Source organism: Seriola lalandi, unplaced genomic scaffold, assembly GCF_002814215.2.
Source record: "Seriola lalandi dorsalis isolate HSWRI2012SDOR001 ecotype SW California unplaced genomic scaffold, Sedor1 jcf7180002054469, whole genome shotgun sequence".
Classification (NCBI taxonomy): Eukaryota; Metazoa; Chordata; class Actinopteri; order Carangiformes; family Carangidae; genus Seriola; species Seriola lalandi.
The window spans coordinates 453,968-470,131 of record NW_019525022.1 but is presented as its reverse complement, the minus strand read 5'-3'; the positions used below and the strand labels follow the sequence as shown (position 1 = coordinate 470,131).

General features: G+C 40.1%; 2 protein-coding genes across 2 annotated transcripts; one reads left to right on the top strand and one right to left on the bottom strand.

The window, feature by feature from the left end:
• Positions 1–5,496: 5,496 nt before the first annotated feature.
• On the bottom strand, positions 5,497–6,722 carry LOC111658862 (uncharacterized). The gene is made up of 4 exons (XM_023411538.2): positions 6,659–6,722; positions 6,512–6,562; positions 5,993–6,187; positions 5,497–5,918 (listed from the first exon to the last, which is right to left on the bottom strand). The coding sequence occupies exons 1-4, from the start codon at positions 6,720–6,722 to the stop codon at positions 5,497–5,499; spliced, it is 732 nt and encodes a 243-aa protein (XP_023267306.1).
• On the top strand, positions 6,662–16,126 carry renbp (renin binding protein). The gene is made up of 12 exons (XM_023411526.2): positions 6,662–6,787; positions 8,329–8,513; positions 9,930–10,035; positions 10,162–10,237; positions 10,321–10,396; positions 10,972–11,150; positions 13,009–13,236; positions 13,615–13,696; positions 13,848–14,023; positions 14,147–14,278; positions 14,463–14,550; positions 15,386–16,126. The coding sequence occupies exons 3-12, from the start codon at positions 9,935–9,937 to the stop codon at positions 15,457–15,459; spliced, it is 1,212 nt and encodes a 403-aa protein (XP_023267294.1). The 5' UTR covers positions 6,662–6,787; positions 8,329–8,513; positions 9,930–9,934; the 3' UTR covers positions 15,460–16,126.
• Positions 16,127–16,164: the final 38 nt, after the last annotated feature.

Here is a 16,164-nt window from a genome sequence, read left to right as displayed (position 1 = left end):
TCTGTCTCTACACTTGCTATAGAAACACCTGAACCCTGGCATGGCTCTGAAACAGCAATACAGTGAGTGTTGAATGGAAAGCAATCATGTTCCAACCTCTGGCTGTTGTGGAGTTTAAGTGATGAACTGTGAAATCATATCTGGAACTGGAAGTCTTTATTCCTCCTGGCAGTGGGATAAACAGTGAGATAACGCATGAGATGTGCTGTCACATTTAGCTGTGGGCTGGATGTCGATCTGATTGCCAGTTGGCATGAGCCTCGCTGACACTCAGCTTTCACACGCACAGTTATCTTCATTTACATCCAGGTTAATATGGTTAACATTCTATTGGCTTTTTCTAGATGGTGATATCTGATTTTGGGGATTTTTAGAAACCAAAGAGCAGTTATTGAAAATCACAGAACATTATAAAACTGGACTTGAAGACATTAAAGGACACTGTTCAGACTAGATGGTTAATTTTGTTGAAATGGCATCTTCTGTTCAGGCCACTGCTGGGTTTCTTCTGCTGTTTCTGGGTTGACATTTGAGCAACAAAAAGAATTACTCATGTTACAAATGACAAAGGGTATGAACACCTGGGGCTGTAAGTCAAAAACATTCAAACGAACCTACACTGTGGTGCCGTTAAGCAAACCATTATATCCTCAACTACTGCACAGACACTACTCAGTGGACTGCAGAAGCAGACTGGCTGTGAATGTAAAGAGGAGGTTTTTTTCTGAGGTCAAATAAGTATTGTATAGTCAGCACATCCTGCAGACCCTGCTGAAAACAAACAGATGCTGATTAAAGGAGCATTAGCAGCAAAACTCAACATATTAATGACTTTTTACAGCTTTCTCGTGGCCCCAGACCAACTGCCAGCGCTCAAAAGTGTTTACATCTAAACATTCAGGCCCAACACACTCTAGTGGCGTATTCTCTTTTCTGTTGACGATACGCCAATTCACTTACACTGCTGTCATTTTGGATAATCAGGTTTTCCCCTCTGTGGAGAAAATGTCTGATAGTGGTAGCAGATGCTGCCGGGGTAGCACTGATCCCTGGGCTCAATCATGTCTATTAGAACACTGCGATGATGGATGTCCGCTGCTCTTCCACTTAGCCCCCCTCATCATTACGGTCCAGGCACTTTGTTGTGTAATATGGCCAATTACAACCTGAAAAGAGTATTAATTTGAAAATATGAAACTTTTCTTTCTGTGTCTTTGGGGAGCCAGTGAGGAAAGCCGTGGATGTTGTTGGCTGCAGTGTGAGCTCCACCTAGTGGACACAGAGTAAATCTGTTGTTAGTTTCAAAACCAAAAGGACGCCTGACTCTCCAGGTGTCGATGCTGCTTTAAGGTTTTACCTGGCAGGTATAGTCTACCTGTCACGCTTCCTCAGCCCTGTGATTGTTGCTCAGGTGCAGCCAGTCTGGAGGTGTTTTATATTTACAGATTGTACATTTACTCATTGATTGTCAATCTGTTCCCACATATAATTGAGACAAATTTACCTCCATAGACAGTAGATGAAAATGTGTTGACGAGAGAAGGTTGAAGAAAAGAGGAGGAAAGGAGAGCAGAGGTGGAGCAGATGTAAGAGAATAAGATATTTAATATTTTGTACATCTTCAGTTTCATGATCAGAAATATTAAAAATCTTTTTGTTTTATATTTTCTTTGCATGGAGGACATTTACAGGGATAGAAAAGTGGAGCTGAGAGAGTGAAAGGAGAAGAAAAGAGGGGAAAATGAGAACAGAGTGATCAGGAGTAGATCAAATAAAATACTGTTCATAGTATTACAGTACATGTGCATGTTGTTTATCCTATGATGCTTTTCCTTAAAGAATTTAATATCGTCAGAGTAAATGTTCTTCTTTTGGCCTAATGTTCAGATAAGTTAAGACAATCACATGGCCTTGTTGTGCTGAGTTAGCAGCACATATTATTATGGTCTGGATTTAAATGTACACTTGTCATCTAAACATTAAATCATTAAATCTGTGAACTCTACTCCAGCATAGTGTAACAAAAATAGGTTTCAAGATTAGTGATGTTGTTTATGCCAACTTGATTCTTCACCTATGTCATGTAAATTCAAAATAGTACTATCATCATTTTTGCCTCTTTTTATGTGCAGAACAATTAAGATAAAGAAAATATGATGCAGACTCTGGATAGTTTTTTCTTGAGCAACGATCATGTTTTCCCCAAATGATGTACAAATGGCTTGATACAGTAAATAGTGCATGTAGCAACTCTGAACGGAGGGAAACTCCCACTAGTAGAATGAAGTTGGGGCTAAGGCCTTAATGTTTACAATGTGTAGCTCCGCCCCAGACTCCCTCAAACTTACCTGTCTGTCAACCTCCCCACCAGCGTGCTTCGGACTGCGCATGCGCTGCACTCCGTCAGTCGCGGGTAAACAAGAGGAAGAAGATGCACAGGAATGGCAGAGGAAGTTCAGCTGGTTCCTCCTAAGGCTTTGATTTCAGCAACAGCTTGCACTCGTAAAAGGAAGACGGTGGCAGAAAAAGCTGCAACCAAAAAGAAACTGGAAAGTGCAAGAAGCCAAACAAGAGTCAACATTGGCGGCAACTGAGGAAACAGAAGTGCCTGAAAAGCGACGCAGTAGTGGCTGAATTTCTGCTAGACATGTAATTACCATGTTTGTTTTTGTTTTGGGGAGAGGTGCGGGTGTTATACTAACCTAGCTAGATGCTTCATAAGCTGTTTTCAACATAGACCTACGTATGTTTGATAACGCTGTGGGTGTAAGCAACATTAGTTATGCTAGTAGACAGTGCAGCTAACTTTATATGTTTTCACATAACACTGCCTTGTATGTAATCTGTGTGGCCTATATGTTTGGCGATGTCTGCATTGTAGTTGTGAGCAGATGTCGTTTGATAGTATTTATCTTACGTCTGTAACGTCTGCGAATGGGACGTTTGTGTTTTTTAGTTATGAGAAAGACTCCTCAACTTCCACACCTTCAAAAACACGGATTGATGAAACCACCACTTCTGCCCCACCTCCCCAGTTTCTCCCCCACGACCGGTGAGTGCAACTTTCTGCCGATCGAGACGTAGCTTAGCTATTCAAACCTCTTACAACCAGGTTGCTAGGGAACCGTTTAGGAACGTAAAGTGTTTGAGAAGACGTAATTGCTTAGACCACTGCTGTCCTTCATGGGCAATATATTCATAAATCTGCAACTTTCTCTCATCTGTTGCTCGTTTGTTTTACATACATCACAATATCTAACAGTCATTCTAGCCTCCTAGTTGTGACCATTTCTCATTAGAAAAATATTCTTGAATTTGTTATTCGTGAACCTGCGTCAATCAGCCAGACTTGTATTTCTATGTAGCAATAGCCCTGTGTTGTGTTATACGTCCCATAAAGAGAGTCAGATTTAATTATCTAAATGTCATTCTTATAGAGATGATGACTTCTCAGTAACTGGAATTGAGAAGTTGGAAGAAAGCCGCGGTCAGGACACAGCTATACAGGAATTGGATGCAAGGTATGGTACCTGTAGTGACAAATGCTGTCATTTCCCAGCTACAAAGTGTACTACAAAGAGGTTGTTCTCAATGCACGCTGACTGAAGAATGTTCACAAGTATCTGTGCTTCAGGTACAGTATGTCAGCGAAGTTGACAATTTTGAATTACATAGGCCAAGTTATGGGTCTGCTTTAAGCTGCCTGTCTATAACTTGGCCTATGTTGTCCCAATTTGTCTCATTATTTTTCCTATGGGCTGCATGTGGTGAGCTTATACAACAGGGCTATGGGTCAATTTACACTGAACTTACACTTTAATAGCAAATTGTTTTGAATGAACAAATTGAGTGTTGTAGTTTTGTGTAGTAAAGTGTATTTGCTTATTTTTTTATTTATTTCTCATTGTTTTTCAGTTCTTGAAGCACTTTAAATGATTGCTACTTATTGTTCTCTTAAAAGCAATTTGAGAGTTGTAGTATTACATAAGGTTTTGTTGCACTGTAGCTGTTTCAAAAAATATTTAAAATAAATGGTGTGTATTTTTCAGAAAATTGAATGTCTCCTTGCTCATGCCCTTTAGTCAATGGTTAGGCTACTAATCAATACTGCCCAACCAGGCTAATTCCATCTTGCCCCCTAAATTTCCCGCTGTGAAATTGGCTGATACATTAATACCCTCACTCTCCACCTCAAGCTGGTGTGTGGTGAGCGTTCTGGCACACATTGGCTGCCGAGCATCACCCAGGTGGGTGCTACACACTGGTGGTGGTTAGTGAGGTCCCCCCTCCATTATAAAAGCACTTTGGGTATCTTGAAAAGCGCTATATAAATCCAATGTTCATTCATTCAATCAATTCCTAGTTTACTTTTGAGTATTATAATTGTCACCCACTGACCTTTCTTGGTATGGCTGTAGTATCCGTAGTCTCAGTATGCTATACAAGTCCCAAGAGCTCTGGTGCTCTACACAAAGATGCTACTGTAATATAGGCTTGTATTGGGTTTGTTCATCTCATGTCTGAATAATGTACATTTGTATCCACAAAAGTCATCAGAATATTTAATTCAATGGACTATTTATCAAAATGTTGTCCCAGGGGAGCACACCCCTGGATCCCGCTTGATGTATATTTCAATGGCATATATATATATATATATATGAGGCATATATCTTAGCTTAGGGGCCCGCTTACCTCCCAGGGGAAAAAGATCAGGCTCAGGATTTTTTTTTTACTATCACCCCTGAAAGTATTACTTGGTATTCCTACAGCCTTACATCCTCCTGGGAAAAGGACAGCAAAATACTCAATGTATTGAATGATAATGCACAAATTACTATGGATAAATCCTTGATACTGTCCATGTGGATCTGGGTACTGGTCACATATTTTCCAGACACCTAGCAACTAGGGATAACAACTGTGACCCTGTCCTAGTGCTCCGTATTGTTACACAACAGTCTGTAAGCTGCATAGCGGAACTGCTTGCTGTTCTCCCCTGGATACCAGTCAAAAGTTTGGACACACTTTCCCAAACTTTTGACTGGTTCTGTATATGCTTCCATGTGTGACAGACACAGAGAACAGACTAGGGACAAAACAAAACATTATGGAGGGGGAAACAGCAGGGAAAACAATGAGGGAAAAGAGTGATAAAGGCCCAAAACCAATATCCTGTAGAAGACTGAGATGTGGTTAAAACCTCTGAAAAAACTCCCCTTCATTATTAAACAACCCTAAGTTGACTGGTAGATTGGAGTGTACTGTGTGTAGCAATCACTTACATCAACATATGTGCTGAAGCAACTTACTGTAGGACCTGTGTTTCCAAATGCTGTCTGAGTCAGAACTGAAAAGGAAGTACTAAAATCCTTTATTTCGCTTTATTTCTCTGGGTGTTTGAAGCATTAAAGTCATTACAAAGCATAATTACTTATTCAGCTTCTCTCATGTGATGGTTAAAAGTCTCTGAAGTGGAATCATATCCAGCTCAGTTCAGGTAGTGAGAAGTTCTGTAATCTTACTTGTAATTTTCATGAAGCCATGTAAACAGAGGATCATCACCAGGGCGTTCCCTGCGATCGCATATATCAGTGTGGTGGTCCAGAAGGCAAACAGGTACATTGTTCTGTCACAGTAAGGCACTACAGTCGTGACACGTCGTGCTCGTGGAGCGTTCAGGTGCTCTCTGTTTGTCTTGCTGCTGGCCAAAGTCTGAATCAGTTTTCTGGAAGTCTGCTTGTCATTGATCATCTTGGTGTGGTTAAGGTTTGGACGGCTCTGGTTCCGGTTCTGCAAAATGAGGCTAAGCTTGTTGTCAGGGGCAGTAGGAGGGTAGATACTGGTGTTGACTGTGCTTTGGCTGGTGATGTTCTTGTTGTAGTTGGGTGGATATACAGAATAAACCTGGTAACTACCTGAGGACAGGGAGAGACTGAATGAATGAATGGATTACAGTCAACACGGTCAGAGACTCTAAGGTGTCACTTACCGTAGAAGAACCAGATGAAGACAAACAGGACCAGGCTGAGGTTACACACAGTCCAGATCCTGGTGCCTGATGCTGCTGCACAGAGGAACTTTGGCAAGGCAAATAGGGCCATTACCAGCAGGGCCAATATCCCACACAGCAGCACATACACTGGGATAACTGGCGCTGCCGGACACTCATACATGTACACTGCACCTGTTTACAAAGAGCCCAGAAGCATTTGAAAAACTGCTGTTACAAATGTTTAAGTGGAGTTAAGTCATTTATTTCTTGGCTATGGAAATAAAAGTTGTATGATTTAATTTAACTTTGGTTTTCTATTTGTTTGCACATGATGTATAACAAATATAGAAATAAAATAAAAATTGAATTTATTTCCATGTTTTTAAAATGTATATTTTCCACATTACTACTGCATCTTTTACCACAATGGTTCACTGTGTCTATAAACTATATGTTTCTCAAAATGTTGAAATGTCTCATTTATGAACAAAAAAGTTATTTCAGTGGCTCACTTACCAATAGTGATCTGAACAATTGGAAAAGCTGTGACAAGGATAATGGTGCATCCTGAAGGAGGATATAGAGACAATATAAATTCACTATTTATGAATCTATTAGCGCTTTCTTTCTTTCTTTCTTTGCTTTTTTTCTGTAGTTACTTACCTGCAATAAAAACACCTGCACTGAGCACGCTGCATAAACATTTCCATTGGAAGTTTCCTGCCATTCTGACACACAGAACAGTCTATGTTGATCTAAGGTGAAAGACAAAGATCAACTACATGACTACAGGTAAACAAACTGACGCTGCTTAATTGAAATACTTGTTAATGCGATAAACTGAAGAGGAAAGTGACTTACCACCCGTCTTGTGCTGTGTTCTCTGTTAAAACACCTGAGAGTCAGTCAGTTGTCTGTGTCTCAACTCTTCAGTGTGTGTCTGAAGAGATGTGTTCAAGAAATTCATTGCGACACCTCGGGAGAAGACGTGCAATGGAGGATATTCCTCGGTTGAGTCAACATTACAGCAACACTAACACTTCACCACTACAACTGCCACCAGTGCTACTGCTGATGCTGAGCGTAATCCCAATGTCAGGAGTAGAAATGAGATGGGAAGGTTTAGACCAGGGGACTCGCACAGGTTCTGAGAATACAACCATGGATATATAATAACAACTTTAAAATGTATGTAAAAAAAACTAACCAACAATTAACTGCGGCACTGAAACTCAAGTATTAACAAAGTCTCTAACCATGTGACAGTTTTGACAGTGACTTAACAATTCCTTTCATTCTGCGAGGGGCCCTTTTCTGAAGCCAGTAGCTCATTCATGAGACTGATCAGACCTAATATATACTCTCTGGATCATTATAATACTTTATGGTCCCAGTAATATCATTGTGTACATTTTTACTTAAGAAAATGTTAAAGGGAAGTAACAGTAATAATGGGGACACAGGTTACTGCAGTCATTGTTTCATTAGGTATCTGTCCTGTACTGATGACATAATCTGCCTTTGACAGCGTGGTTGGCCTGATGCATGTCCATATTTTGTGCAGAAGCAATTTGATTGTTAATGTGCTTTTATTAAGTACAACAGACTTCAAAGGCTATTTTACAACTTCATTGTGATGAATTATGTGCAGGACAGCTGCAGAAATCTCAAACTAACTTTGTTGCAGCAGCTTCACACTGAGTTCACACAGACGCCTGGTCTTTTATTGCTTTTATATGTGGCTTTCATTACCTTTATAAATTACACTGTTTATTGCTTATCAGATCAAAATTGTTTGCACGTGTGCATTAATGCTTCTCATATTGTAAACGTAAAAAAAAAAGAAAAAGATTGCTCTCAAAGGTGTGAATGAATGACTCAATGAATGAGTCATGCTTGATCACATGACCAGTCACATGACATAAGTTTGGTATGTGCATATTAATGACTAATATATATACATTTTTTGGCGAAAAAAAAAAGGAATGTCCTTTGAGGTGGGAATGCTTGTGTTTTCTTCACATCTGTGGGAGGCTGTTTGTTTCTGAGGCTTATTGTTCAGTGTTCAGCTTCTTTCTGCGCTGAGACTGTCGCCAACATGAATCATCAACAGGTGTTAAACACGGTTTATGTAGGTGAGGCAGGATGTTGGGGGACACCTGAACGAGCTTCATATCACCGAGTCACGTCGTTTCGATTCCCATCGCAGTTCTTGATAAATACTTATATTTTATATATAAACTTACCGCTTGTTTTATATTAACTGGTGATGTAACGTTTTTTTTTTTTTCCCACGGGGTGTGGTCACATGCCACACACACACACACACACAGACACAGACACAGGTAGTGTACGGTAAATGAAAATGACGAATCTGCGAGGGACAGCATCTGGAACAGGAAGTGGAAACGAAGATCAGCAGTTAGACTGGAACAGCAGCGCTCACTGGTCATATGATCCCCGGCCACCGCAGCCTGAACACAGTCTCCTGCGGCCTGAGCCTCACCTGGATCCGGAGGTAAGATCATGTTAATGCGGCTTTTCGCTGCTGAAACGTGAGAAGCTGCTGTCCACGGTGCATTGTCACTGACAGCAGAGGACTTTATTTGGACTTTTTAAGACCAACGAAGAAGAACCCGCCGATCCCTGCGGGGGATATGTGTTGACAACAGAGCTCCGTCTTTCTAACCTGATTATTGATTTTTGATGCCGTAAAGGTTCGTGCAGCAGAAATAAGATGGCAGTGTCCCGACTTCAGCTTAAACGTCTCAACAGTTACTCCATCGTAAATAAACTTTTCTCTCTTATTAGAAGTCGAACTCTCCTTACTTCAGTAAACGCAGTAATCAAAGTACCTCAAAGTAAAAAATACTTGAAAGTGCTGCGTTCAGTGCCTGTCAGTAAAAAGTAGAGTCAAAAATATAGAGTGTGCAGACTGGCCTCTTTCACAGCTACAGGCTATTGTAACTCACGTTATCGCTTAGTAATGATGCATTTACATGTCAGCAGCATTATAATGTTGGTGGACTGAAGCCACTTCAGTCATGTTTACTCAGTAAAATGTGTTCTGAGGATTTTCTTATTCAGCTCTTAGACAGTGATACATATGTCTATGTATGGACATGCATAGACTATCTTGGCATTTCTCCTAATATGACCTGATTATTGATTCCATATAAGCATTGATGTTGCATGAATCCTTGAAGCCTTTGAGCCCATTGTATGTCACATATTTTGTATAGTGGTGGACTGAAGTACATGAAAGACTGATGTTTTTTCTCTATGCATTATTTAAGTTTACCCACCATTGTAACCTGATAAAGATTTGCATTTTTTTTGACTAGTTATTTTTCTGGGGCCTGGAGGATCCTTTTATAAGGACCTACTTGCTTTGATAAGTGACTAAACTTTATTTATATTTTTGCCTTTGTCATTTATTATATTTACTCATTAATTGATGCTGTTTTTCATAACATGTATTAAGTGTAAGTATAATGATTGTAATTCATTTATCTTTTCTGTGTGAAAAATTAGTCACTGCATGCGATTTTCTAATTGTCTATCCTTTTAATTAGAACTGGTACATAGTGAACTGATGTTTGTTAATTGTAAATTTCTATGACACATGGGTTGATGTGACTGGTAGCAGGCTTACAGCCACTCCTATTTAAGATGGCTACTGATTCTCAAAAAACATTTTCCTGATGAAAGTCCAGCATCGCAACCTTACAAATAAATTCTTTATTGAATATTGTTCATCTGAATACTTATGTCAATGTAATATTTAGATTTCTCACATTGATGAGGGGATTTTTAAAATTTTTATTTCAGCATAAAGTTGCAACAAAACAAGATGTGAAAAAACTGACGGGGGCTGAAGTCTTTCTGAATGCACTGTTCACCACAAACTGATGTCAATGTTGTTATCTGACAGGAACCATGTCTGTGGTGAAGCTGGAGCAGAGCCGAGAGCGGATTCGCACAGAGCTGGACAAGGTTGTAGACTTCTGGCTCAAACACTCCCATGACACCGTACACGGGTACTGTAGTACTGTAGTAATTATGCTTCTGAAATGTAAATATTGTCTGCTCATGACTTTTTAAAGTACTATCAACAAGCAGTCCGCATCCTTGTGATGAACTTGAATCTCTGCTTCCTGTTTCAGAGGATTCTTCACTTGTATTGGGAGAGATGGGACGGTTTATGATGAGCTGAAGTACGTCTGGCTGCAGGGTCGACAGGTACGTCTGGTCCGCTGTGGGCGCTGGCAGTGTAATGTGATCATCAGATGTTATGTGAGTAAAGTGGCTTGTTTTCCTCACAGGTATGGATGTACTGCCGCCTGTACCGAACCATGGATCGCTACCGCAGGCCTGAAATCCTTGAAGCAGCAAAAGCTGGTGAGTTGAAATGCTGTGTCATGTTCTCCATTTCAGTTTTGCTGTTTTTGAACAAAACAGTGACACAAATTATTTCTTTGCTGTTGATTCAGGTGATTTGAAGCCTGTAAAATTCCACCTTAAGATTCTTAATGTTCTGGTGTTGTTAAGGTGGAAAATTTCACACATCCACAGGTAAATGTTTGCAGCAGATGGTGAAACACGGTGTTCTTTAGTAGACCCAGGTGATTAATGACAGTCATGTTTGCTCTGTGCACTCTGCTTATTCTCTACAAGGCACAGAAGTGTTCCTTGATGGAAACCTTAGGCTAAGAAAAACATGAATGCTTTAACTTGACCACCATGTATTTGTTTTGTTAGCCAAACGTAAAAAGGAATTTACAGTAGATGGCTAACAACAGTAGGAACACAGGTTCTTTTAATCGAGAGATGATGTTTAGTAAAAGCCACACCAACCACTTATATGTGTATGTCTTTAATAGGCGGATAAACTCATCGGTGTTATGAATTCATGTCTGTAAATGGCTTCATGCTGACGTGTCTAATGATAAGGTGATGTTGACGTGTGTTTGCAGGAGGAGCGTTCCTCAGAAGGTTTGCTCGTGTGTCCAGCAGCAGCGGTCAGTGGAAATGTGCCTTCTGCTTAACAAGAGATGGGAAAGCAGTCAAAGTTCAGAGGACGATATTCAGTGAGTGTTTCTACATCATGGCCATGGATGAACTGAGCAGAGTCACTGGTGACAAGGACATGCAGGTATAAATAACAAACACTTTATTTCTTCAGTATCTGTACTGAGCTCCATTTTACCAGCTCCGAGTTTTAGATTGTTTTTGGTTGAACAGCTCTTGTAACGTGTTTATCAAATGAGATGCGAGATATAAATGAGATATTTATATATGATCAAAACACAGTGACTAAGTGCTGTACGTACATTAAAACAGAACAAAGACATATTGAAAAGACAAAGTGTCGGTTAGTAGTCAGTCAGTAAGTCAGTTAGTAAGGCAATTATAATAAATACATCTGTAAAATCAATAAAATGAATAAAACAGACAGAAGAAAGTTGGTAAAAGCACTGTCAGAGTTACAGTAGTCAAGACCATCTTGATTTGATTTGATGTTTGTGACAATTTGTAGCTGATAAAAACATGACTGGACAAATATTTCTCAGAGACAAGATATGAAGTCTCCCTCTTCATTTTTAACAGGGCATAAATTTCTGTGTCATGAGCAGAACAGTGGTAGTTAATGATGTGTTTATGAGTAATATGTCCTGGTGGAAGCATGTGTACTGAGAACAACAGGGGACCAAGAACCTTGGCCCACACCACAGGTTAGTGAGGACACTGAGGAGGAGGCGTCACTGTACTGACAAAAGCCCAGTTTGATAAATATGATGTAAATCAGTATAAAGCAGCTTCCCTGATGGCAACCCATTCTTCAAGGGTTTAGTAGAATTCAAGCATCAGCTTGTGAGGAAAAGATAATTAGTTACTTTAAATTCAATTATATATTATTCAAAGGATACCAGATTTCCATAATGTGGTCTGAAAATACCTGTACCACAAAGTCAGGTGACAGTCCTGATCTTTCCTCCAGCACTTGGTCCAGGACAAGGTTTCTTGAAAACTACTAAAATAATTTGATGACATACATACAGCAGTATTTTGGAGCTACATGACACATTGGATTTTAACTTCATTAACAGACCTTCTCTGTTGTAGCTGAGGCTGATTCAAAGTGGGACCATTGTGTTGCAACAGATGTTACATGTATTGAATTTGTGCTACGGCAATGCTGATGCAATGTGCATAAACCGAAACAGATGTTGAAACTCATCAAGTTAAAAGTGGTTCCCTATTTTTTTGTAGATTTGAAACTTTGTTCCCCAAAAATCTCATTTTGATATTGTTGGGACAAACTGAAGGTTTCACTCATGCTGTAACTTCATCAGAGCCAGAACACTTCACATCTGGTACTCTTTGCTAAGAATATATCACAGTGACATCGTAGTATACTCATTGTGGGAGCCGCAGTGAATAAGGACCTTATCTGAAGGGATGTAAAAAAATATACCAACAGCAAAATTCAAATTCAAAAAAAATGTTTCTGCCAAAAAAAACTTTAACTAACAAAGCAAAGCCATACAGAGACAAACATTTCACAGTGGTGTGAACAAGTACCAACAGCTCATTACTGACACTCCATTTTCACTATAACAGCATAGATGATTATTATTATATATTTTTATTATTAAAGCTGTAATAATGAAAATAGGTTGTCAGAAATGATTTGTTTTTGATTTAACAGTGCCCATGCATTAATAAGACTGAGGGCTCTGTTTTAACAGTCCAAAGCACACGGTCACATAGAATTAGTTTCCATTTGTTGTGAGTTGATTTCATTTTGTGACACAGCTTTGAAGGAATTATTAGGGTGTTTATTAGCGGTTTGCGTTGCATTGCATTGCTAGCTAGCATGCTGTGTGCTATGTGAACATACTATAGAAGGTTTCATCTCTAGGTAACATGCCTGAAAATGCTTGATCCTCCCACAGTCGCCCTCCCATCCCCACATTATCCCACCATCACTCTCTGCTCTGTGTTTCCAGCTGGAGGCTGAGCAGATGATGGAGCAGTTGATCCACTGGGTTCGAGTGGACTCGTCAGGCCTGGGCCGGCCCCAGCTTCCTGGAGACGTTGCCACGAACAGCATGGCAGTTCCCATGATGCTGTTGTGTCTGGTGCAACAGCTCACTGAAGGCCGGGGTCAGGAGGTGGTTCAGAAGTACAGAGAGCTGGGCAGATGGTGTGTTCAGCAGATTCTCCAGCACATCCAGGTATGGACGCTCAGGATGTGACTGATGGTATCTGCTTAAAATGACTAGCCATAATTACAGTTTGTGATTTGCAGTTTGTGACTTTGCTTCATGAAGCGATGAGATGTAGGTCATTGAGTTCATGGTGTACATTCATACAGAACATGTTTCCTTTGAATATCAAATACACAGGCTTGATGGGTAGGTCTGAAAAGCTTGTTGAGATTATGTTGCAGGGCTGGGTTTTTAGTGCTTCTTATTGTTATTACTGTGATGGTGCTTTTGAATGGGCTTTTCCTACCTCTGGAACAAAAGTCATTGGTTATTTTCACTTTGACCCTGTAGTAGAAGATTTCCCAGTTAATATGCTGAAACATCCTTTTTCTTCTTCTGTAACAGAGAGACGGCACAGCTATTTTAGAGAACGTGTCACTGGAAGGAGCGGAGCTGCCGGGTTGCCAGGGCCGACTGCAGAACCCAGGTAAACACTGCCTGCCTGCTGACCAGTCAGCCAGATAACAGCAAACAGCACAGGGAGTGCAAGAGGAAGCTATGGTCCAACTTGTTTTCCTGTTCTTAATTGCCTACCTCAGTGTTTTCCCTTTCTTTCATGCTGACCCGTGCTGACTCAGGACATGCCCTGGAAGCAGGCTGGTTCCTGCTTCAGTACAGTGCAGAGTGGGGGGACGAGGAGCTGCAGAGGACTGCCATTAACAAGTTTGTGGAGCTGCCTTATCGGTGCGGCTGGGATAAAGAGCATGGTGGGCTCTTCTACTTCCTGGATGTGGATGGTCACTGCCCCACACAGGTGATTCAACCATCTACAGTACACACTATATAATAGTATAATATAATAGTAGATATTGTTTACGTATTATATACAGTATAAATGCATCAAATCAGCAAATACACTGTTTGTATATCTAACTAGTTGGAGTGGAACATGAAGCTGTGGTGGCCTCACTGTGAGGCTCTCATCGCCTTCCTGATGGCCTACAGTCAAACCAAGAAGCCAGAGCTGCTGGACAGATTCTCTGAGGTGTATGAATACACCTTTAGCCATGTGAGTTCAAACTGCAGTGTCAACAAGGCACATTACTTATACCATATTGTATAAAAAGAGGCTCAGAGCCTCTCTTCTTATTGGCACACTGACATGTTGATTTTGTGAATATACAAAATACATATATCTGTATATTTGAATGCACTGCAGTTTTAATGGTGTACATGTGCCTGATTCTGTGCAGTTTTCTGATGCTAAGAGCAGTGAGTGGTTTGGCTATTTGACACAAGAAGGGAAAGTAGCACTGGATTTTAAAGGAGGCCCCTTTAAAGGTAAGAACATAACTGAGGTGTAGAACTGACTGACTGAAAGCAAAAGAAAAAAAAAACTGTCAAATTACTTGTATGAAATGAAAGTCATGAATGACGTTCCTCATCTCCGCTACAGGCTACAGGCTCCAGGCTGCATTAGCCGTTACTAGCATAACACACCTGAATCATCAACCAGGCGGTCAGTGGTCAGGTTGCATTGTGGGTAACATAGGCAAAAGGTTTTGACAAGGACAAAGAATGAATTTAATAAAAAAGATGACATCTCTGTTTTAATACTTTCTTTTTTTCTGTCCATCAGTAATCTGACAGTTTGATAGGAGTACTCTTGATTGAGCTATGTCCCAATTCAGGGGCAGCATCCTCCTGAGGTTGCATCTCAAGTTGTAGTGATATTTTACCACTATTAAATAATATTTGTGAATCGGTATCAGCTGAGTAACAGAAGCGATCTGATAACATCATTAGACTCATGATGAACAGGTAAAAAAAAACAAACCAAAAAGGATAAAAATTGACGCACAGTCAGTGATTATCATTTTTTAATTCCATGCATTATTCTCCTGTCAAATCCTGGTGCCTACATTACCCACGATGCAGCTTGACTTCTAACAGTTAGTAGCAGCTTAGCATAACCTGGAGCCTGTAGCAGAGAGGAGCAGAGTACAGGGATCTGGTGAGTTTCTTACTTTTTTACGTTTGTCAGACTTCACACTGGAGACATTAAAGGTTTTATACAACTCTTTAGACATTTGCACTGGAACTCCGCAACACTTGGGGAAACATAATGATATACTGAGGGTCTGTAAGATAACTGTGTTTCTCTTCTCTTGTTCAGGGTTCTTCCATGTGCCTCGCTGCCTGTACATGTGTGAGCGTATTCTGGATGATGTGCTGGCAAACAAGGACTGAGCATTCTCACATGAATTTTATAATAATGGGACTGATTCTGATTTTTGTGTGTTCTTTAAATCAAACTACAATATTCAGGTTATAAAGCAAAATTGCACTAATTTTCAAACATGCATTTCTGTAAAATTACTTGTTTCATCTCATGACAAATGTCAAGTCACTGAGCGGCTCATAAATTCATTGACAAGTTATATTACAGCAGTACTGCTGCAAACAGGAAACAGTCTTTTCTTTTTTATATGTTAAATGTATAACAGTCCTGCATTTTCCACTTCACCTGGCTGCATGTCTGTGGACTGTAGAAGGACACTATCATGGACACAGGGAGAACCTCAGAGATACCTCAACATGCTGGGTTGAGTTCCATCCCAGAATCGACACTGTCTCTCTTTCATCAAACATAGTAAAACGTGCCTTTTACATACATACTGAACTTTTAAAGAGCATGTATCTCTACATCCTATTCATTCCAGTTTACAGTATTCAAGCATATGGACTGCTTGTATAACATCCTGGTGAACTGTAATGTATGTCAGAGAAAAATTAAAGCTACAGTTTCTTACTGCTAATCACATGCTTGACATCTGTTGACTTGCAGGCCAGTTAATGTTCATTATACAATTCAACATGCATATTGAAATATTAAAGCTGATGATTAAATGTGAAATATGATGTATGCAAATTATTGGATTGCAGAGATAACTG